Source organism: Stegostoma tigrinum, chromosome 17, assembly GCF_030684315.1.
Source record: "Stegostoma tigrinum isolate sSteTig4 chromosome 17, sSteTig4.hap1, whole genome shotgun sequence".
Classification (NCBI taxonomy): Eukaryota; Metazoa; Chordata; class Chondrichthyes; order Orectolobiformes; family Stegostomatidae; genus Stegostoma; species Stegostoma tigrinum.
In genome coordinates, this window is record NC_081370.1 from 36,984,996 (window position 1) to 37,007,801 (window position 22,806).

At 39.2% G+C, this 22,806-nt stretch overlaps 1 protein-coding gene across 4 annotated transcripts in view; it reads left to right on the plus strand.

The window, feature by feature from the left end:
- usp47 (ubiquitin specific peptidase 47) overlaps positions 1–21,789 on the plus strand; it is a 196,946-nt gene extending 175,157 nt beyond the window's left edge. For all 4 annotated transcript variants that reach the window (XM_059652083.1, XM_048545666.1, XM_048545668.1 and 1 more), the window contains 8 exons: positions 1,803–1,978; positions 5,223–5,303; positions 7,224–7,339; positions 11,890–12,008; positions 14,538–14,668; positions 16,784–16,831; positions 17,421–17,551; positions 20,196–21,789. In XM_059652083.1, coding sequence (XP_059508066.1) covers positions 1,803–1,978; positions 5,223–5,303; positions 7,224–7,339; positions 11,890–12,008; positions 14,538–14,668; positions 16,784–16,831; positions 17,421–17,551; positions 20,196–20,370 — 977 coding nt within the window. In that variant the 3' untranslated portion in view covers positions 20,371–21,789. The remainder of the gene's footprint in view (positions 1–1,802; positions 1,979–5,222; positions 5,304–7,223; positions 7,340–11,889; positions 12,009–14,537; positions 14,669–16,783; positions 16,832–17,420; positions 17,552–20,195) is intronic.
- The last annotated feature ends 1,017 nt before the right edge of the window (positions 21,790–22,806 follow it).

Genomic DNA, 22,806 nt, shown 5'->3' on the forward strand with positions numbered 1-22,806 from the left:
CCAGTTGTTAAAATTATTTTGTTGTCAAGAACTTTTGAGTGTTATTGTAAAGAAAAATATAGCTCAGTATTGGTAAAGCTATTTTCCAAAATGGGGTGGGGAGCAGCGTGATGATCTTTGTTTCGGAAGCAGCACAATAACGAGAATTTATATCAGTTGCAAACAGTACAATTGTACTTTTCTTGGCTGTTAGTAAATAATGGTCAGTGTGACGTGGCAACCCTTGAACTTAAACAATGCCCAACAGAAAGGAGTAAACAAAAAACGGGAACCTGATGTTGCAGCAGAGGAAATGCACGAAACAAAAACAAAACTACTACTGTAAAATTGAAGAGTGCGGCAACAGTGTCCTGCTATCAAACTCGTGGTGGATTTAGGAACAGAGTTCTTTCCTATCTGACGTACTCTGTGATTAATGAAAGGAATAATGTGGAACTATGGAATGTCATGTATGCTGAAGGGAATGGTTGTGTAAGATACATTTGTGGTGGGCCATGTTAAGTGAAATTTTCATTCTATATATCAAGTAATGGTTGATTTTGTGGAAAAATTGATCTAACTTTTGATGAAAAATCTAAACTCTGTTTACCCCTTTCTCACTGGTGAGGTCACATTCAGTCAAGTTTACCACCTCAATAGTGTGTGCTGCATTCCCACCGATCCTACCTTCTAATATTTGACTAAATGATAAGATTGTGCAGCAGCTAGAGAAGACATGATGTTGGGACAGACTGTTAGCAATTGGAGGAAGTTTTCAATGCTCAAGTAAAGATAAGTAAACAGAGGAAGGCCTACCAAGTGGCCACAGTTGGAAAATGAGGCTGCAAAAATACATCAATAACTATTGCCAGAATAGACTTTCCACTTCTTGCAGATATATCTGAATCTTTGGCTCAAAGCAAGCAAAAACAAAGGCATTGCACGTTTCAAAGCCATCCAAGCTGACATCCTAGATCGATGAAGAGAAACAACAGAAGACCAAAATTGCACAATTTTAATAAAATTTCAGTCATAGGAATATTATTAATTTACTTTCATGCTTCTGGGGTGGATTTGGCAAGAATAGTCTCTGACCTAAGAATGAAGCTGGATTTCAGCCCCTTGCAAATACTACTTGGGCAAAAGTCAACCCTCTGTTTTGGCCAAACATTCACTGTTACAAATGTGATTTTTACCAGTAAATATGATTTGTCTGTTAACACTCAGTTTGTTCATTTGAATTCTTGTTTAAGTTTAAAAACTACAGTAGGTGGAGTCTTTGGTAATCTCCTCTTTGGAGTTATTTGGTAATTTTGATTATTTTTCTCTATGATTGCCCCCACATAGATTGTAACCAAATAGGCTGGCCTGACATTTAGTAAGGTTGCAGGTGACCTCTTGTGTTCACAGTGCTGAATTAGCAACTTATAGGACAAAATGTTTTTGCGCTGACGGGTTCTAAAATGGCACTCAGACAAAATCTGAATTAATATTTTTGTAAAACTGTATTTGCCTGATGCTAACTAGTGCACGTCATCGTGTTTATTTTGTTCTTAATACTGACCAGGGTGAGACCAGGTAATGCAAAATAGCAGTGTGAGTAATGTTAAAAGTTTCTTTAGTGATAAAAGATCTCTGTTGCAGTACTAGTAGTTTTATTGCAATGTGTTGTGCCACTGGGATTCTTGTAATTCAGCTTGATGAAGTTTAGCAATGTCTACTTAACTGTAAATAAATGGAAATGATTTGAGCAAATGTGTTAAAGTGGGATTGGAGGATCACCTTTCCTGTACCATGTTTTTATATTAACTTTATTCTTACAGGTTTGTTGGTGTTTGTTGATAAACGCATCACGTTGGCTGCCTTTAAGCAGCAGTTGGAGCCATATATTGGAGTTCCATCATCCCAGTTTAAAGTCTTCCGGGTGTATGCTAACAATCAGGAGTTTGAGAGTGTTCGATTAAACGAGACTCTTTCCTCATTCTCTGATGACAACAAGGTGAGACATGCACGTTAAGGACACATATGATCTGATCATAAAAATGAGGTTGAGTGAATCAAAGACTGTCCAAAGTGACCAACTATAAATATTTTTTACAAGCAAAATACTTGGGACCGTTAACACTTCAATTTAAAAAGAAAACAAGGTGGTGGAAGTTGTAGTCATTGGTATAGAGAGACATGAGTTATTGGTTCAGGCTCATGACCATTCAGGAAACTTAGTGGTTTTGGAAGTTTCCTTTAAATCAGAAATGTCAAAATCTCTGACCTCGAGCCTACAGATTAATTAAGGAAATAATCAGTGATGCTGTTTACTGAGACACCAGTTCCTCAACATGATTAGTGTATAAATAGTTAAGGGTATCGGTTAAGAGATAACAAGGTTTAGAGCCGGATGAACACAGCAGGCCAGGCAGCATCAGAGGAGCAGGATAATTGATGTTTCAGGTCTAGACCCTTCTTCAGAAAATAGATCCAAATCATCAGTTTTCCTGCTGCTCTGGTGCTGCTTGGCCTGCTGTGTTCATCCAGCTCTAGACCTTGTTATTTCAGATTCTCCAGCATCAGCAGTTCCTACTATCTCTATAAGGGTATTGGTTAATGTGCTACAGTATTTTGTAAGTTTAATATTTCTTCAAAACGCAGTAGCTCATCTTTTCTGAGATATTATCCCAATTTACTACTGCTGTTGTTTTTTCTTTGTCTCCCTCTCCCTCTCAGTCACTTTTATAAACAACTCCTGAGCTCCTGATCATCTGCACGTTGCACAAATCCACGACCACAATGGCTTGGAGGGGAACCTGCAAGTAGAGGTGTTCCCATGTATTTGTTGCCCTTGTCCTTTTAAATGGTAGTGGTTACGAGTCTGAAAGGTGCTGCCTATAAAACATTGATGAATTTCTACATTGCATCCTGTAGAAGTGCATCAATGCTTCCTAGACACAGCCTAACAAGACAGAAGTTGACAGCATACATGGAATCATTTTGAACTGTCATTGCTGTCCTGGATCTTTGAAAGAGCAGTTACAGTCTGGAATTTCCTGCATAAATCTCTCTACTCCTCTATTTCTCTCATTTAAGATGCTCTTTGAAATCTGTCTTTTGAGTCCAGCTTTTGGTCAGCTGCAATAGGATTGTCTTCTGTGTTAATTTTTGTTTTGTAATACTCTTGGAAGCACCTCAGGATGATTCATGAAGTTAATGGTGCCATTTATATTCAGTTCTTGTAGTTCCAGTGCCCTGCTTTTTCTCTATAATATTGTATGTTCCTCTTTCTGATGTATCTGCCTAACTCCCTTTTTTAAAAATTATCTATAAAATCACCTCCAATTATCCCAGTGGAGTTTTCCTTAGCTTGGCATCTGAGTCAACAAATTCTCCTTGAGCTTTTACCAGTGACATGGCACGTTCTTGGGGATATTTAGAGATTAGCAGTAAATGCTGGCCCATGACATCCACATACCATGAATGAATTTTCAAAAATCACGAGCCACTTCCAAGCAGTAACAGACTTTTCTCCCCATTTCCATATTGAAATCTTTTATCTTGAAGTCTCTTAACTTGAAAAGGTCTATTAGCTACCTTTTTAGCCCTTCTTAGCATTCTTGAAATCTGTTTCTTCTTATTCCATGCATTCAAAGCTTAAGATGTTACCTTGGCTTTTACAGATGCAGCAGATGCATGTGAGTAGATTCCTGACTTCCCTCCATCCCCAAATTTGCCAAAAGCCAGATCAGAAAAGGATAGAATAAAATTCAAATGCTGTGAAGAGGATAGTTTTTCCTATAGGGAAAACATGTCATATGCATTGCTTTAATGCATTCATTGTTTAACTGTTCAGCACTTTCATAGAATGCAGAAAATGGTTGTTAGATAAATTTATGAAGTGTAGTGATTTCATCCTGCTTCCATCTTAAAACATTTCAAATATCACAAAACTTTTGATAGTATAACTGGGCTATATTAAATTGACGTATGATCCCAGTACCATATTGTATCAGTAAAGATTATCATTAATGGAAACCACTATTCTGCATCACAGGCAGTGGTGCCTTTGCACTATGCTTCCTAGCTGAAAAAGCTAGAAGTAAGAGACCTTTAGTTCATTCGGGAACCCTGTACAAAAATTTCTGCGCTGAAACCTCAGACAGTCAGGAAATTCCAGAAAGCACCGACCTGCCAGTAATGAGCAAAATCATATTACTCCTTCAGTTGCTTTTCAGAAGATCAGCAAATATCTTGAAGGAGTTCAGACACTTCTCATGCTCTTGGAACCCTGCCACACAGGTTAGTTTTATTCGGGAAAATATGCAAACTTCCAACCATCGAGCCTTGCCCAGTAACAGTTTTCATTTATAGAGTACGTTTAATGCAGTAAAAGCTTTTCACAAGGGTGCAAATTTGCCACTGAATCATATAGACATTGAGGCAGGTGACCAAAAGCTTGCTCATGGAGATTGCTTTTCAGCAGCATCTTCAAGGAGGAGAGAGAAATGGAGAAGTTTAAGGAGGGAATTCTGGAGTTTAGAACTCCAGAGAACTGAGAGTGACTAAGAAGGGATTTGAAAAGAATTTTTGAAATTAAGTAATTGATGGAATACAGGTCAGTATTATGGACATGAGAGTAATGATGGACAGTCCAGGCAGCAAAGTTTTCATCTGAAGTAGAAGAGTTCACTACCCTCCGGACTTTGCATATTGTCAATTGAACATTTATTGAGATAAAATCATGGACAGTTTCACTTTTCCCTCGAGGCCGAAGTGGCAGGCAGATCTCCATGTGTTCATGCACAGAATGGTGCTGTCTGTAGTTACATACATTATGTTCCACACTGAAGTGAGGAAAAACAAGACCACTCTTCACTTGTTTCACTACTCGTGCAGCCAGTTACAGATGAGCATGAACATTAGCTGTACCAAAAACAAAAATTGCTGGAAAGACTCAGCAGGTCTAGCAGCTTCTGTGGAGAGATATTAGAGTTAACCTTTAGGGTCAAATACCCTTCCTCGGAACTGGTGGTACCTTGGCAAATGTCAGCTCTGAGGAAGAGTCACTTGATCTGAAACAATTTCTCTCCACAGATGCTGCCAGACCTACTGAGCTTTTCCAGTAATTTCTGTTCTTGTTTCTGATATACAGCACCTGCAGATCTTTTGGTTTTTATTTAACATTTAGTTGTATTTTTTTTAAGGATTTTATACCCATATCAAGTTGAAATTAATATTTAAGAATATATCTACAGGTGACTATTCGACTTGGAAGAGCTCTACGGAAAGGGGAATATCGTGTGAAAGTGTACCAACTACTGGTGAATGATCCAGAGGTAATATTGATTACTTTGACTCAGCCACTTTCAGTGAATAATAATACATTTGCATTTAGTCTTAAATCTGTGAAAGCATTGGGAATGCTTGGCTTAGATTCTGTGTTTCAGTCTCTGCATTGGACTTGAGCATAATATCAGAATCAACTGCAGGAGTTTCACTTTTCCTGTTTCCTTTTCAATACCTCAACCTTCTGTCTAGGTTGAGAACGTGACCCATTGAGCCATGATGGACACCTTATGTCAGTTAGGTATAGGTGAAGTAATTTTCAGTTTTCTGGGAAAAAAGCTGTTTTACTGCTTATTCGGTAGTTTTAATTATCATGGCAGTTGATACTGTCAGATTAAATGTTCGATAAGGCTGATAAAGATGTGATTTCTGTCTTGTGGTATTTTTGGCCATGCCTTTGTCCCTCATATCTTAAATTTTGCTTGAGTTCAAAACATTTTGACTTGTGTACAAAATCACAGCTCAATGACTACACAAAAGCAATACTAACTAGTTCAGTTAGTTCGTGCCATTTGATAACTAAATTTGAAATAACATTCTATTGTCACAAATTACTAAATACTGTAATGAGCTGCACATAGTAGCTGAACAGTATTGACCAACATGCACACATTAAAACTCAACTGAACTAGAAGGCTTCTGGTGAACATTGTCTGCTACATCTTTGTCAGTAGACATCTCCAAAAATTAACTTACCAATGGATCAAAAGCGGACATATTTGGTGAGTGATTGTGTAGATACCATGGGACTGGGTGATCTCCTTCCATTCCGTAAATCCTTTTGTTCTACCAAGGAAGACAAATCATCCATCCCCTTGCAAATATCTTTTGCTTTACTTCAAGTGTATTTACAGAATAACCTGTGTGACAAAGGAGCACAGCAACCTGGTTAAGGAGTTAGGCACCTAACTAGCAAAATATGATTTCAAATTCCACCTGTAAATCTGAATTATAGAAGATCATAGAATGACCACAGAACAGTACAACAAAACACAGCACGGGCAAGCCCGTTGACCCAATATGTCTGTGATCACCGTGATGCCATTGTAAACTAATCTCATCTGCTGGCACGTTGTCTGTATCCATCTATTCCCTGCCTGTTCGTGTGTCTGTCTCAATTCCTCTTAAACATTGTGACTGTATCTGCTTCTACAACCTTTCCTGGCAACGTGTTCCAGGCACCTACCACCCTTTTTGTTTTTAAAAAAAATCTTGCCTGGTATATCTCCTTTAGACTTTACTGTTCTCACCTTAAACGTCTATCCCTTAGTATTTGAGATTTCCACCCTGGGAAAAAGCCTTTAACTGTCCAAGTCTCTCATAATTTGATATACCTCTATCAGGTCACCCCTCAGCCTTCAGTGCTGTAGCAAAAACAATCCAAGTTTGTCCAACCTCTCTCGATAGTTTATACACTGGAAATCAGGCAAGATCCTGATAACGAAAACAGAAATTGCTGGCAGATCTCAGCATGTCTGGCAGCCTCTGTGGAGAGAAATCAGAGTTAATGTTTTGGGTCCAGTTTCCCTTCCTCAGGACTGATGATAGTGAGGAAGAGGTTTTTTTAAATGCAGAAGATAGGATGGGAGCGGGGATAAGGAGTGAAAATAGGTAGAGCTACAGCTCAAGGAGAGAGAAAAACAGTTGGACGTACAAAGGCATGGACAACGGTCAGTGGGGGAGAATAAATAAATGTGAATGGGAACTATCAGTGGCTGATAATGTGTAAAGTGTAGCAACAAATTTAACTGTATTTGATGAACTTGAAAAAAGTCCCTTGATAACTGAAGAAGTTAACCTGGAAAAACCTAAGATTTGTATACTTCTAACCTCCAATAAAATTCCAATTCTAGAATTATGTTTGAAGAAAAGACTGTTATGACTGTATTCTGTGTACTCTTGTATTGCAGCCCTGTAAATTTCTGCTCGATGCTGTGTTTGCTAAAGGAATGACAGTGCGCCAATCAAAGGAGGAACTCCTTCCTCAGCTGAGAGAACAGTGTGGGTTAGATCTTAGTATTGACAGGTAGGAATTGACATTGATCTATATTGTAATAATCAATTGAACACCGATCAGCACTTGCTTATAGAATAACTAAAACCTGGTCACAGGAGGTGACACCACGATTGAAAGCCATTTGTCCCATATTGTCTTTTCCAGCATATCATTATTCGTTGTGTCCTCTGTTGGATTTACATATAATCTTTAACTATCTGAATTCTATTTTAAAATTGCCTTGCCGCAATACCAGCAGAGCTAAAATTTCAACCTAAATCTAGCAAAGAAAACAAAGTGTGAATGAAAGATTTCAAATTCCTTTTGTCATTTCTGGCTGAGGCATGGAGATAAGTGTAACTGTCTAGATTGATATTTTGATCTTTCATTTGAAATTATATTTGTTTCAGAAAAGAAATGAAATTAAGTAGCAACTTAGATATAACTAACCTAAATTTCACGTTACCACTGAGAGATTGTGAACACTACAAAGCATTTGCTGAAAGGACAGGTCTCTTACTTTATTAAAATAGTAGTTAGATTATTGTGAAGAAATTGATTCAATATCGGACTAAAAGTTGAGAATTTGCATGTGTAATCTTGCATCAATTAGAGCATCATTTTTACTTAACTTGCTGAATTTTGTATCAGTTACCTGCGTCTCAGATTGGAACAAAATTTCATTCCTGGTTGTAATGGGCCTACTGACACTAATCAAAGAAATATTTTCTCTTCTGCAAATAAAAATTGGCTTTATTTTATATTTCCTCGCCTTTCAACTCCACTTTACTTTAGTGTGCAGATTTGATCGGTGAGGACTGTTCTTATGTTAAACATTGTACAGGAAACTTCATCTGAGACTTTTTTTTTAAAAGCTGTAGCAGTCTCACTTACAATTTAACTGCATTAAATCTCTGCCAGAGGACTGAAGATAGGGTTTCTTTTCAAATGCAGCCTTTCAGTTCTGTGACTACAGATTTTGTAAACATCTGTCTGTCTTCCACGCTGTTTAGTTTTTGTTTTTAAAGCACACAATGCTTTTTGCAAATGCAGGTATCACTAAACACTTTTTTATTTACAATTTAATTCTTTTACAAGTTGCTGATGTGACTGAATAAGACAGCATTTATTGCCCATTCTCAGTTGCTGTTGAACAAGTAATCTCATTGCTTTGAAACATTACAGTCCATGTGATGTTGATACATTTTCAGTGCTAATAAGGCAGAAGTTCAGGATTTTTCCCATTGAATGTGAAGGAGTAATGATATAGTTCCAAGTCAGGATGATATTTAACTTGGAGGGCAACCCATAGGAGATGATGTTTCCAATGCATCACCTTCCCTTCTCTTTCTTGGTGGTTGTAAGTGTTGCTGAGAATTAAGTAATCATTGGCAAACATTCCCACTTCTGACTGTGTGATGGAAGAAGGTCATTGACACAGCTGAAGCTGGTTGGATCTAGAACACAACACTCAAGACTCCTGCAGAGATGTCCTGTGACTGAGATTATTGTCCTCCAACAACCATGTTATCATCTTTCATATTTGGTCTAAGGAAGTATTTGCTTCCATTTTATCTTGCCTTCTGTTGGACCACTTTTCCTTGAGAGATATGATGTAGCTCGGTCAAACAATTGTCACTTTGAATGATTGGTAGCAAGCTCCTCCACTCAATGTTAGTACTGCTATGCTTAAAGGGAATTTTAAGTTTCTTAGCATTTCCTTTCACCTTGCCTGGAATGCTGACAATGAGAATTAAGAAAACTGATCTGTTGGGAGCGATACATATTGGCTGTTGAAAAGGTATTCATCCCATTGAACTGGATTCTGCAGGAGAATTGTCTGAATTCTTGTGGAGCTGCCTTCAAGAAGAGCACTAGTATTTGTTTGACAGCCCTCCTATTGAATCCAGGGAATGCAGCAGAGGCACTGCCGATTTCTGTACCACTCTGATGTGCTGTTACTGCATAGTAAATTTCTCTTCACCAACTTAATATATGTGAATTATTAATCCACAATTGTGACGTGACTGTTAGATTCTGCGTGAGATCCTCTTCACATTGACATCAGGGCAGGTCTTATACAGTTTATGGTAGGGCCCTGGGTGGTGGTGTCAATCAAGACTAGAGCGCTCAGGTTCATAGTTGTTTGAAAGTTGTGCCATGGGTAGACGGTTAAGGCATTTAGCACGCTTGCCTTCATTGCTCAGACCTTTGAGTACAGGACTTGGGACGTCATGTTGAGACTGTATAGGACACAGGTGAGGCTATTTTACAAGTACTGTGTACACTTGTTGCCACTCTGCTATAGGCAGGATATTATTAAATAGAGGGTTCAGGAAATATTTACTGAGATGTTGCTGGAACAGGAGGGTTTGAGGCTGGATACGTTGGGACCTTTTTCACTTGAACGTATCAGGTTGAGGGGTGACTTTGTACAGATTTATAAAATCATGAGGGGCATAGATTAGGAGAATAGCAAAGGTTCTTTCTCTAGGAGTGGAGACTTCAAATCTAGAGGGTATATTTTTAGGGTGACTCAAGAAAGATTTAAAAAGGGACCTGAGGGGCAACTTTTTCCACACAGATGGTGGTGGATATATGGAATGAACTGCCAGAGGAACTGGTAGAGGCAGGTATTTAAGTTAAAGAACACAGTACAGTACAGGCCTTTTGGCCCACAATGTTGTACAAACCTGTTATCCTTCTAAGATCAATCTACCCTGCACATGCCACATTTCACTATCCTCCATGTGCCCATCCAAGAGTTGCTTAAAAGTCTCTAAAGTATCTGACTCCACTACCACTGCTGGCAGCACATTCAACATGCCCATCACTCTCTGGGTAAAGAACCCTACAACTTCCTCCAATCATCTTAAAATTACGCCCCCTCGTAATAGTCACTTCCGCCCTGGGAAAAAGTCTCTGACTATCCACGCTGTCTATGGCTCTCATCAGCTTGTACACTTCTCACCCTTCTTCGCTCCACTGAAAAAAAGCCCTAGCTCCCTCAACCTTTCCTCATAAGACCTGCCCTGCAGTCCAGGCAGCATCCTGGTAAATCTCCTCTGCACTACTTCTAAAGCTTCCACATCCTTCCTGTAATGAGGTGACCAGAACTGAACACAATATTCCAAGTGTGGTCTAACTAGGGTTTTATAGAGCTGCAGCATAACCTCACGGTTCTTAAACTCAATTCCCCTGCCAATGAAAGCGAATGCACCATACACCTTCTTTACAACCCTATCAACTTAGGTAGCAACTTTGAGGGATCTGTGGACCCAGACCCCAAGATCCCTCTGTTCCTCCACACTGCCAAGAATCCTGCCATTGCAAGAGTGCAGCACACTTCTACTCTCAATTGAATTTAGCCTCGTGTGCGGTCTAAAATCAGCTTGCAACATTGAATACAACGGTCCAATAAGACAACATTCCCAGCTACCAACAATTACAACTTAAACAGGTTCAACGCCGACCCAATATGTTCACTACACGTCTTGCAGCAGAGGGCTGCATATCAACACAGTGGGTAACTCCAGGGGAGAGGCAATGAAACTTCAAGAGGTTTGGGGCAGAGAAGCAGGGAGAAGAAACTACACTGATGTGGCATCTTTACCGTGATGGTGTGGAAATGCGGTCCAAAGACATTTGGATGGGTACGTGATTAGGAAGCTTCAGAACAATATGGGGCAAATGCAGGAATGTGGGAGCAGTTTAGTTTGGGGAAAGTCGGTCAGCATGGACGAGTAGGACTGAACGGTCTATTTCTATGCTGTATGACTCTGATTCCAACTGGTGGAGAGTTTTCTACCTGATTTCCAATTACTTCAATTTTGTTTGGGCTCCTTGATGCCATACTTGGTCAAATGCTGCTTTGATGAGTTTCAGTCCCATAATGAATCGGTGTTGTTATTGGGTCTCCAAGGTAGTTTCCACTGTTTGTTTGGAAAATGAAGAACTCCGATGTCTGTGACCTGGGAAAGAAAGTCATAAAGACAAGTAGGGCAGCCAGTTTGTACGCAGTAAGTTTCCACAGGCAGTAGTATAATAGTGATGTTGATTGAGAGATAAATATTAACCCAGGATGCAGGGGATATCGTTTATGCTCTTTAGAACAGTGCCTTGGACTCTTCTATACCCACAGAAGATGATAGATAGGGCCTTGCTGTATTGAAAGCTAGCGCCTTTGACAAAAAAGCACTCTCAGACCTGTACCAAGATGTTAGCCAAGATTGTATGCTCGAGTCGCTGGAATGATTCAGATCTGAAAGTATCAGTCACTGAAACTTGACTGACATAATTATAAAGATCATTGCAAGCAATCTTACAGTGATATTAATAAATTATATGGAAACAAAGTGGTATGCTTTATTTCCTTGTTAAATATTATATGCCTCTAAGTTAATAATAACTAATGCAAGATTTATTGGAAAACACTGAGCTGGTGAGACCAAGCACTTTAATTGATTTGAATCGTTTTTCAGGCTGCCAAACACAATACTACACTGTCATTGCATTAACACAATATAACTTGACTGATATAAGGCTTCCTTTAGCTGATGATGTGCATTGTTTTTTAACAGGTTTAGACTGAGGAAGAAAACCTGGAAAAATCCTGGGACAATATTTCTGGACTACCATATCTATGAGGAAGATATCAACATATCCAGTAACTGGGAGGTTTTCCTTGAGGCGCTCAATGGTAATGCTTCTTCAAGAAATTTTATATAAAGGAACTTTATTATTTGAACAAAACTCCTGGTGCTTCACGTAAACAAACATAAATAAAAAATAACACTGCACCACTTAATGAGATATTAGAGCATATGATCACAGAGGTAGATTTTAAAGAACTTTGAAAATAAGGATAGAGGTGGAAGAATATAAGGAAGAATTCCAGAGCTTAAGCTTTCAGTAACTGAAGGCACTGCACAGATGGTGGCATAATGGAAATCAGAGTTCATGTATTTCAGATGGATGTGCAGTTGAAAGAGGCTACAGAGGTGGAGAGAATTGAGGCATTGGACAGATTTGATTAGAGAGAGGATTTTAAAGTCAAGTTTTTGGCAACTGGAAGTCAGTGAGGAAGTCTTTAGTACAAGTGCACAAGAGGATAATGGGGTAATTGACACAAGGTAGGATGCCGGCAGTAGAAATTAGGTCCAAATGATAAATGGGAGATCAGCCAGGAAAGGATTGGAAAGTTGTTTCTAGAAGTGACTGAGGCATAGTTTAGAGTTTCAGTAGCAGGTGAGTTGTGGCAGAAATGGGCAATGTTACAGATGTGGATGTAGGCAGTCTTGTTGGCAGAGCGGGTAAAGGAACCTCAGTTCATGATCACATAGCATGTTATATTACAGGAAGCATCTCAGGAGCACAAAAGCTGACGTTTCGGGCCTAGACCCTTCATCAGAGAGATGATCAGAGAGCTCTCTGATGAAGGGTCTAGGCCCGAAACGTCAGCTTTTGCGCTCCTGAGATGCTGCTTGGCCTGCTGTGTTCATCCAGCCTCACATTTTATTATCTTGGAATTCTCCAGCATCTGCAGTTCCCATTATCTCTTATATTACAGGAAGTCAGGTTCAGTCTCAATCCATGGAGAGAACTGGAGTCGGTGACTAGTAAGCGGTTTGTGCTGGGTACAGAAGGCATTGGATTTGGTCCTTCTAATATTTAATGATTTGATCATTTCCTAAAATAATTTGAAACAATGATGAGATGTGGAAAAAAGACTGCATTGGTTAATCACTGACCTTTTTTCTGTCTACCTTTCCAAATGTCCTGCATTAACCCTATGCCTTGGGACAGTCATTGGAATTGTAAGGTGGAAGAGGTTACAGAGATGAGGATTAGTAAGCCTATGATGGGATTTGACTATTAGAATATGAATTCTTCAACTACAGGCTTTGAGGGACCTGACTTCCTGTGGGTCAGCTGGACTCAGTGCTGGTTACCGTTACCTTGCAAAGTAATTCTGTGGGCCAGTGGCCTCCTTAATTCTACAGACAGTTATAAGTAACGTACTGCTTTATAGCCACTTAGTACTGTGTGTGCTTCACATCTGGTCTGGGTTTGAATTACTTATTTGGTTTAATATTATCCATATGTTTATGCTGACATTGCTTGTTTTGCTTGTCACATGCTCAAATGTCTCTAACCTTAAGGTGAAGGAGAAATTGACAGCATCTGGTGCCATTGATATAATGGGATCTTTTTAATCTCTCAATTCATTTTGGAGATGTGCATATTTACTGGCTTTTATATCCCACCCCCAGTTGGTCTTGAGTCACCTTGAATTGCTGTAGTCATTAGGGTGAAGACGCTCCTGAAGTATCAGGGAGAGACTACATGTCAGGGTGACAGGAGACTTAGAACATAAATAGGAGCCATAGAATAGTTCACACGATCACTTGAATCTGCTTCCCTGTCCAGTAACATCATGATTGATCTTCCTTGTTAATCTCAATTCCATGCATGCACTCAGAAATGTGATTCCCTGTGATATCTTTGCTCACCTTCAATACATGCAGTGACCCTGCATCTAGTAAATGAATTCCAGAGATTCTCAGTGTGAAGAAATTTCTTAGTCTCGATCCAAAATGCTTTGACGACATGCTAAGATTTTTTTTGACTCTGACTAGTTGGGGGAAAGAAAGAAATGAAAGCTGTTAAATATTAAAATAAACCAATGCAAGTGGAAATGGGATTGGAAGGAGAAACCCAAACTGTAATAATAGGCTTAGCATTTAAAATGGAAATTGGGACACCAAGAAACTGCATTTACAATTTTTTGACTAATTCTTGGGAAGCTGGCTGTGCAGGCAGAGTTAGCATTCATTGCTCATCTCTTGTTGACTCTTGGGAAAGTGGCAGTAAGTTGCCTTTTTAATCCATGGCTATGCTTGTACTAATGGTGCTGTGGCGGTAGGGAGGGATGTTTTTGATAGGGTGAAGGAATGGTGCTATATGACTTGATCAGAATGAATAGGGAAGACTAGGAGGTACCTGTGTATTATCTTGTTTCTTGTATCCTTCTCAGTGAGTTGTCAGGCTGGGAGATGATGTATTAAGCTTGGGAAGTTGCTGCTTTGCTTCTGGTAGAATATAGTATACCCATAGTGATCCAATAGTGAATAAGAATGCATTGGAAAGGCAGCCAGTTTAGGTGCACTGAAGAATGATAACCAAGTCCTGTAGCAAGTTCTCATGTTCTTTTTGGTCTTTGCCTCAGAGCCTGAGAAGATGAAGTCTCTGTCACAGTTGGCAGTGTTGACCAGACGGTGGAGGCCATCCTGCATGATGCTGGAGCCCTTTAAAGAAATTGTCCTGGAGAGCAGCAGTGTTGAGGAGCTGAAAGAGAAGGTTTGTCACTTAAGCAGCCATTTCATTTTTTTAACAAAATAAATTTGATGAGATACTTCATTAGACACAAATATTTTCTAACTGCAGGGCTGCTTTGATAATGAGCTGAATCTTCTTTGAAGAATAATGGTTAACAATTTGTGCTGTTTTTAATGCACAGGTGGACCAGCATGTTCAGGTGGTGGAGATATGCCACTTGTTGCAAATCTCCAGCACTAACTGGTAGATTTACACAACTCCCTCTTAAGTTTACACAAATGGAACTTCTTCGATTTATCAATTTAAATCCTCATTGAACATGTTGCAGAAAACTAGTGCTTCTGATTAACAGTGCAAGTACCATTTTAATACCATGTCGATTCTTGTTAATTAACCTCCCTGGCCTACGAAGTTAATTTAATTGATCAATCTCATTTCTGTCAGGTAATCAGTTAATAAGATTCAGAAGATTTTACAAATTTTGAACTTGCCCCTTTGTGTCTTTTTAGCCTGTTAATCTAATTTTTATCCCCTTTCTCTTTAGTACTTTTTCTTAATCTGATTTGACCCTAATTAACCCTGACTGTCATTCCTGTTTCTTTCTCACTCCTTTGTTCTCATTAGCTAAACTCGACCCCTCACCAAACTTCATTATCAGCTTGTGTTCTCACCAAGTTATGCCATGTATTGTTTCATGTTTACATTGGGCAAATTGGTGAATGAACAATACTGGACCTTTAGGATAAGTCTAATGTCCTTTTACGAAAGGAAACTGCCGTCCTTACCTGGTCTGGCCTACATGTGGCTATAGACCCATAGCAATGTGGTTGACTTTTAACTGCCCCCTGGGCAATTAGAGTTGGCAAATACTGGCCTAGACACTGATACCCTCATCCCATTTTAAGAAAAGTAATTGGTGCAAAAGATGATAAATCCTGGTTATGATGATCAGAACTTGATATTGGAATAGGGATAAATGCAACATCTCCCTTTAACATCGCAAAACAATATCAAAACCCTTAGATATTTTTGCTGCTTTTGTCTGTGAAGCCAAGTCTATTCAATCTCTAAAATTCCTTCTCTTCATTTTGTCACTTACAAGAATATTTTTGAAATAAAACTCAGGAGAAATGTAGAGGCTGTAGAGCTCTAATGAGAGTATATGTGTGATAAAGGATAGGAGAATGGCCAATGTAATGCTCGTTTTTACAAAGACCTCATTTAAGCGACCTTTAGCCATTTTAGCATCCACGATAAGAAAGATTTTAGGAAATAAAATTTACTATGTATGTCACCTCGTATGTCCGGTTAAAGAGAAAATAGTTTTCTAAAGGAGAAAAGTTAACATGAATTTCAAAAGGGATCATTGAGCTTGACAAATCTGGTGCCATTGCATATGGTGATGAGACATGGGAGATGAGAGAAATGGATATAGAGTACGTGGAAGTTAGAAAAGACCAAGGTTTAGGCAAATAAGTGCCAAAATGTGCATATATTTGCATAATTTGTGCTTTCATTGCTGTTGAAGGCAGTGTTTTCTCATTCTCCAAAGACGATGAAGCTATAAAAGCATGTTTGAAATTTGAGGAAATTACTGAACTGCTCTTGAAAAGAAAAAGATTAAGTATTTGAAAGAACAAAAATTTTAAATGGATGAGATGCACGAAAGTTGGACTAAAAGGATTGCTCTTTCAAAGAGCCAGCACAGATATGTTGGACCAAACATAGGAAGGAAAAGGGAAATTGTATTAAGTGGAGTACTTAAGAGATCTGTTTTGAGTGCACTAAACTGAATGGTTGACCGTCTGAGGTGCAAAATTGAGATTCGAGAATTGATGTTCACTTTGAGCTGCCAGTTATGGCCACTGCTGTTCCAAAGTGTTCAGGCAAACTATATGCCCTAACTACTAAAAGGGAAGGAAAAATGTTTCAGCTTACAACTGTACCATTTCGCAACTGTTGCTTTTCAAAAGAGGATGATAACTGGTACTGCTTTGGCATTTAGATATGATCTCCTGTTGGCAAAGATAATCACATTGAAAATTGATTAGACCAGTTGTGGGTAAATTTTTTTGTAGTAATCATGTATTTAATTAGAACTTTTGATCTGATCTTTTGTATGTTTTTGTTTACCAGCTACACACAATCAGTGAAATTCCTATTGAAAACATAGAATTTGCGAAGGTGAGTAGTTTAAAAAGAATGGCTCAAAGTAATCATTCAGTTTGTGCAAACACAATTGTAGAATATAGTGTCATTTTTAATATTATTTGGAATTTGAGTGTGAACCCAGGAACACACTTGACAGGCCTTTGCTGGCTTGATTCTTTTTTACACTCTACTTCATCTCATTCTAACAACGTCTCATATTTTAATGCACTAGTAGTTTATTCCTAGTCTTTTGGGTAATCCATTCTAAAGTCATGCAGAAGGTTGTAGACATGTTTGCCAAGCCAGTGGGTTTAGTTGCAAAAGTTTCATTACCCTCCTAGGTAATATCGTCAGTGCGCCTCCGGTGAAGGGTCGGTGTTCTATCCTGCTTGTTATTTATGTGGTATTTTGTGGAAAAGTTAGGCACTAATTCTCGGTAAACATTTCCTTTCTCTTTTCCCCTACTTTGTCCCCCTCACTTCCCAAATCCCCAGTCTTCTGCAACAGTATGCTTTTTCCACAAATAACACTTCTGCGAGTCAATCATTTAATTGCTTCTATTAGCATTAAGGGAGCGTCACTGGTAATTCACTAACATCACTGCATATTATGAATTGTGCAGGGCCGGGGAACATTCCCATGTGATATTTCAGTACTGGAAATTCACCAGGATTTAGACTGGAATCCTAAGGTCTCAACTCTGAATGTTTGGCCACTTTACATCTGTGATGATGGAGCAGTCATCTTTTACAGGTAAAAGAGTTCACTAACTGAGCAGGGCATTATAACATCTCATTTTAGTTACTCCAGATTAGTTACAGCTATAATTGTTGAAATAATCCCTTTCTGGATGAATACAAGACTTGTTGTATGGTGAGTTTTGCAACATCCATGTCTTAAAACACTTTAAGAACTTTTGAAATGTAATGACTGGTTACAGTGTTGAAAATGCAGTAACCAGTTTCCACTTAGCAAGTTCTTCTCAAACAGCAGTGTAATAATGACCAGGTAATCTGTTATAGTGTCATTTAATTTAGATATAAATATTGATCAGGACATCAAGAACTTCCTCCTCTTTAGCATGGTACTGTGGGATCTTTTATGTCCACCCAAGAAGGCGAACAGTGCCTCTGTTTAATGTCTTCCTAAATGACAACATTTCCAATGGTTCAGCACTAGCACTTTATTGAAGAATGACAGCCTGGATTTTTGTACTCATGATTCAGGGGTGGGACTTAACCTCCTTTGAATTTGAATTAGAATGTATTGGCGAATCTCCACAGAGGGCCTTCTAGTTCTTCTATCTGGTTTAAATTCACTTGTTCATAACAATACCAGATAAAATGTTTTGTGTTTGGGCTCAGCTATGTAGAATCAAACCCACTATAAATTCTTTAATGCATTACTTTAAAATGGCTTTTACATTGTATTGAGTAAGATGATGACAAGAGAGAGCTCAGAAGAGCCAGGAGGAGACATGAGAAGTTGTTGGTGGATAGGATCAGGGTAAACCCTAACGCTTTCTATAGGTATTTAAGGAATAAAAGAATGACGAAAGTAAGATTAGGCCCAATCAAGGACAGTAGTGGTAAGTTGTGTGTGGAGTCAGAGGAGATAGGGGAAGCACTAAATGAATATTTTTCAACAGTATTCACTCTAGAAAACGACAATGTTGTCGAGGAGAATACTGAGATACAGGCTACTAGACTAGGTGGGATTGAGGTTCACAAGGAAGAGGTATTAGAAATCCTACAGAGTGTGAAGGTAGATAAGTCCCCTGGGCCGGATGGGATTTATCCTAGGATCCTCTGGGAAGCCAGGGAAGAGATTGCCGAGCCCTTGGCATTGATCTTTAACTCGTCATTGTCTACAGGAATAGTGCCAGACGACTGGAGGATAGCAAATGTGGTTTCCCTGTTCAAGAAGGGGAGTAGAGACAATTCTGGTAATTATAGACCAGTGAGCCTTACCTCAGTTGTTGGTAAAGTGTTGGAAAAGGTTATAAGGGATAGGATTTATAATAATCTAGAAAAGAATAAATTGATTAAGGATAGTCAGCATGGTTTTGTGAAGGGTAGGTCGTGCCTCACAAACCTTATTGAGTTCTTTGGGAAGGTGCCCAAACAGGTAAATGAGAGTAAACCGGTTGATGTGGTGTATATGGATTTCAGCAAGGCGTTCGATAAGGTTCCCCACATTAAGCTATTGTACAAAATGCGGAGCAATGGGATTGTGGGAGATATAGCAGTTTGGATCAGAAATTAGCTTGCTGAAAGAAGACAGAGGGTGGTAGTTGATGAGAAATGTTCATCCTGGAGACCAGTTACTAGTGGTGTACCGCAAGGGTCGGTGTTGGGTCCACTGCCGTTTGTCATTTTTATAAATGACCTGGATGAGGGCGTAGAAGGATGGGTTAGTAAATTGCAGACGACACTAAGGTTGGTGGAGTTGTGGATAGTGACGAAGGATGCTGTAGGTTCCAGAGAGACATAGATAAGCTGCACAGCTGAGTTGTGAGGTGGCAAATGGAGTTTAATGTGGACAAGTGTGAGGTGATGCACTTTGGTAGGAGTAACCGGAAATTAAAGTACTGGGCTAATGGTAAGATTCTAGTAGTGTAGATGAGCAGAGAGATCTCGGTATCCATGTACACAGATCATTGAAAGTTGCCACCCAGGTTGACAGGGCTGTTAAGAAGGCATACAGTGTTTTAGCTTTTATTAATAGAGGGATCGAGTTCCGGAACCAAGATGTTATGCTGCAGCTGTGCAAAACTCTGGTGCGGCCGCACTTGGAGTATTGCGTACAGTTCTGGTCACCGCATTATAAGAAGGATGTGGAAGCTTTGGAAAGGGTGCAGAGGGGATTTACTAGGATGTTGCCTGTTATGGAGGGAAGGTCTTATGAGGAAGGGCTGAGGGACTTGATGCTGTTTTCATTAGAGAGAAGAAGGTTGAAGGGTGACTTAATTGAGACATATAAAATAATCAGAGGGTTAAATAGGCTGGATAGGGAGAGCCTTTTTCCTAGGATGGTGACGGCGAGCATGAGAAGGCATAGCTTTAAATTGAGGGGTGAAATATATAGAACAGATGTCAGAGGTCATTTTTTTACTCAGTAGTAAGGGAATGGAACGCTTTGCCTGCAACGGAGAAGATTCGCCAACTTGAAGTACATTTAAGTCGTCATTGGACAAGCATATGGACGTACGTGGAATAGTGTAGGTTAGGATGGGCTTCAGATCGGTATGACAGGTCAGCACAACATCGAGGGCCAAAGGGCCTGTACTGTGCTGTAATGTTCTATGTTATCCTGATGTATGCCTTATTTTTACCAAGCAATGCAAAATCCCATTCTAGTCAAGGGTTCTAATTAGTTTTTCTGCACTCCTTTGCAGGGACAAGTCAGAGGCCCAGATGGAGATGAGCGAAGAGCAACGCAACGGGCTGCTGAAGAAAGAAAGCAGCCGGCTGCAAAAATCAGGTCACCGGGTAAATTATTCACCTCGCAAAGAGAAAGCACTGAAGATCTATCTGGATGGTGGCCCCAGCAAAGACTCCAACCAAGACTGAGACTTGGCTCAGCCAGGCCTAGTTGGGTCGTCCCTGGAACTGAAATTTGATTCACCACTGCTGTGTAGAACTCCTGTGGCTGTCCCATTCATCATTAGGTTGTCCTAATGACACCAGCACTGATTGGCTTATTGGCCACCAATCAGAAGCCCAGTGCCCCGTTGGGGATCACTGTCTGACTTTGAATCATGTTGTGCACTATAGTCTATTGTACTGTAAAGTTAAAAGGGAAGTGCAAAAAATGGGGTTAAAATGATCGAAGATGATGTGGACTCTGCACATATTTGCTGGAAATACTCGACCCCTGTGCCCAAAGGGGATTTTGTAGCTAAATAAAAGCTGTGCACAGTCCTAAGAATTTGTCATTTATTTTATTCATAAGTGTGCACATACCTTATAAATTTAAAAAAAATGCGTACTCTATATGGGATAGGGATGGGAGGTATTGATGGTTGATAAATGGCGATGGAGCACCATCAGCAGTGTAGAAAGAGGCAATTCTTGATTATAAATGGAATGAATACTATCTGCAACTTTGACTTGGCCTGGAATTCTGTGTGTTTTATAAATCTGCACTCACTCATTTTGTCTAGGAGTGACTGTGACAGGTTTACTTTTGTGTGCCAGGTTGTAGATTTTGAGGTTCCAGCCCTTGTAATGTTTCTGTGAATATACAGGCATTGAAGTAAGCTGCAGCTTGGCATAAGTTAAGAGTCCTGGGTGAAGGTGTTGAAGATTATTTGCCTCCAGCGTCTTGGAATACGCAGATGCACGTGTGAACATGGCAGGCATGACATCGAACCACGAGGAAAATAACATTCACACCACATGTCCAGACACACACTTTGTGCACGCGCACCATGCAAGTGCTGCACACAAGATATAGTGTTAGAAGGCTGCTTGAACTGTTGCATTATAGGTGCTTTCTTTCTCATCTGTTCTGTTGGTATCTGGGCATTAATTTTATGCCTTTGCTCAAACTTTGATTTTTACCAACCTTAGAGGCATCTCGCTTCGAATTATGTATATTATATTGTGATCCAGTATCAAAGTTTAATTACTTCGTGAATCTTGTTCCATGAAGAAGCAAGGAAAGGTTTTAATTTTCTGCTGTATTTAATTGACTTGACCTAAGAGGTAAATCATCTTAAGTATGAATTTATTTTCAGCAACTCAAAAGAAAGCACATGGGATGACAAGCTTGTTTCATGGTGAGATTCACTTTACATACACAACTGAAGAGCATTAGGAAATGGAAACTTTAACTGCTGCATAAACTCCATCGCCATTTTTCCCCCTCGGATTTCCCAGGTGGTCTCAATTTTTAATGAGACAGTTTTCTTTTTGGTTAAAGTATTTTTTCATGGCCAATGCTGTTCACAATTGAGTAACATGCCAATAAAACATTTATTCATTCTATTTGGATTCTGAAGTTTACATTTTATGTGGGCAATTTTGAACTGCCTTTCACTAAGGTTACTTTTTTGCTAGTATTTGGATGTTGTGGAGGGTCTCAATATAGTTATATCTCTATCAGTATTAGACTTTGTGCAGATAGTTTGGGATTTAATGTAACTGCAACACCAATCATTTACACACACAATTGTAAATGCACCAAGTAATTGTGGTCTGGATTTTTTTTAAAAGTGATTTATTAAATCACTTTTTATAAAACACTATTTTAGGTCTCATCTGGAACGTTGTCTCTAATTCTGGGCACTACATTTTAGGAAGGAAGTCAAGACCTTAATGAGAGTTCAGAGGAAATTAACCTGAATGGTACCAATGAGGAATGAGGGATTTCTGTTCTGCTAAGATCAGAGAAGGTTTGTCATGGTTATTAACCAATATATGGATTTAAAATAACTGGCAGGAGGGTTAAAAGGGAGCTGAGAATTTTTTTCACTTGGAAAAGTGGCCAGCAATCAGCATCACAGGGAGGCAGACTCTGAGAAGAGTGGCCTATAGTCAGTTCTTGTTGAAAGAAACAAGTGTCATCACAAGGTCCATTGACTTGTATTGGAAAGGGAGAATTTGAAGGCAGGAATATTTAAACAGAGCATCAATTCAAGAGTTGATTCAGATGCTTGTTTATCAGAAATGTGTCTATTAATTGTTTGCTTATTTTATTCTCAACCTTGGGCATAACTTACATATTAGTGGTAAAGTTAATATATAGAAAACAAGTTAAATAATATTAAATAATTAAGAATGGCAGTACAGGTGCTGTCAAAGCTACAGTACATGGGAGCTCAAGAATACTATTCTGATCCAGGGCACATCAACTGTATTAAGTGAAGTTCAAGCAGCTTCAGCTCAAGAATTTAAGCTGGAAGTTGAACTACAGGCACTGTGATACATCATGGAGGGAGAAGGTTACTTGAATTCTTTACATCAAGAAGCAGTCAGACCACTTAGTGTTTTGATAAGGTGAGG